The sequence below is a fragment of the Eimeria mitis genome, genomic scaffold (assembly GCF_000499745.2).
Source record: "Eimeria mitis Houghton genomic scaffold, Emh_scaff1787, whole genome shotgun sequence".
Classification (NCBI taxonomy): domain Eukaryota; phylum Apicomplexa; class Conoidasida; order Eucoccidiorida; family Eimeriidae; genus Eimeria; species Eimeria mitis.
The window spans coordinates 1-1,485 of record NW_013570105.1 but is presented as its reverse complement, the minus strand read 5'-3'; the positions used below and the strand labels follow the sequence as shown (position 1 = coordinate 1,485).

The 1,485-nt window shown below is 47.0% G+C and overlaps 1 protein-coding gene across 1 annotated transcript in view; it reads right to left on the bottom strand.

Moving 5' to 3' along the window:
- Window positions 1-1,485, bottom strand: part of EMH_0043480 (uncharacterized protein) — a gene marked incomplete at both ends in the record, with an annotated part of 2,315 nt that extends 830 nt beyond the window's left edge. The window contains 2 exons of the mRNA XM_013495847.1: window positions 71-589; window positions 1,446-1,485. Of these exons, the coding sequence (XP_013351301.1) occupies window positions 71-589; window positions 1,446-1,485 (559 nt within the window). The remainder of the gene's footprint in view (window positions 1-70; window positions 590-1,445) is intronic.

Genomic DNA, 1,485 nt, shown 5'->3' with positions numbered 1-1,485 from the left:
ACGTACGGGAGCCACCACTTTTGTCCTTCTGGAACTAGACGAAAGCTAAAAACAGTTGGAGCGAGTTCACGGCGTACGTAAAGCTGCCGTAAACGACGGCGGAGCGCTGCAACCTCTGTTCCTGTGTCTGTCATATTTCCATATTTCTCCTTCAGCAGAGAATCTACCAGCCATGTCACATGCTGCTGCTGCTGCTGTTGCTGTTGCTGTCGCTGTTGCTGAGGCTGCTGCACGGTGGGTTCCTGGCATTTCAAACTGGTGCCCACATCGTGGAAAGACAAACTTGCGGTTTGAAGAGTTCTTGTAAATGGTGACACTAAAAACGTTTGGATGCAGAACCCTCCGTCTGTTGTGGCTGCTGCTGCTGCTGTAGCTGCTGTCTGCCTCCGGTCGGGGCTCCTGCCCGCAGCAGCTTCCCCTGCTGCTGCGGAATCTTGGGACGGGAGGTGCAGCTGCTGGCTTTGTTGCATTTCCTTCAACATTATCTTCAGATACACCAGCTCTGCTGCTGCTGCTGCACACTGCGTCCTGCCAGTCGCTGAGAGCAGTGGGTCAACCTCTCCCCAACTTATCCCCTTTGACTTGCTCCCTGAAACGCAACAGAACCCTAAACTCTAAACCGTAAACCCCAAATGTACATGACCTCCACGCCATGAAAGCCATGCCCTAGCTGTCAACCCTGAATTNAAACCGTAAACCCCAAATGTACATGACCTCCACGCCATGAAAGCCATGCCCTAGCTGTCAACCCTGAATTATCTGCTCGTAAAGTTAAACCCTAACCATGGAAGCTGCCAGCATGCATAAGACCTACTGGCTAGCAGCTTCTCTACGGCAAGGGTTTAGGGCTTAGGGTTTACTGTTGTTTGTGCATAACTGCATGCATATTTTAACATACAAATATACATGCACATACATGTATACAGACATACATGCATACATACATACACGCATACTGTGTCCATCTATGAATGCTCGCAACGTCTTCCTATGGATATACGCGGTAATGCGTGTCTGCCTATCTGTCTATGTGCGTATCTGTCTGTACAATTCTGTGTGAATACGGCCTTTAAACCCATATGAATATGTCTACGGCGTTTTATCCTTTTGGTTTGTTCGTACGTGCTTGCTTGCGTAGACTTGTCTGCCTTTGTATATCTGCATGCAATTGTTAGTTTTCACGTCTCCATGGATTCACAAGGTTTCCATGCGTATGTATTTACGTATTTATATATCAGTGTAAAAAGGAAAAATCATCGAACCATCAACCATGAAAATACTTGACCTCTGCGCACATCTGCATGTATCGATGTTTGTATTTGTTTGTCTACGAGTCAACTAAAGGGGCAAATCAGCGAGCCTTCATGCACTTCTTTTTGCGCGAAACAAGAATAAACAGCCGATTAATTCCGTTGTATGCGTGCAGCTGTTAACAAACAACTTACAGGCGTATTCAGCGAAGCCTATCAAGGTCTTCTTCCTCAT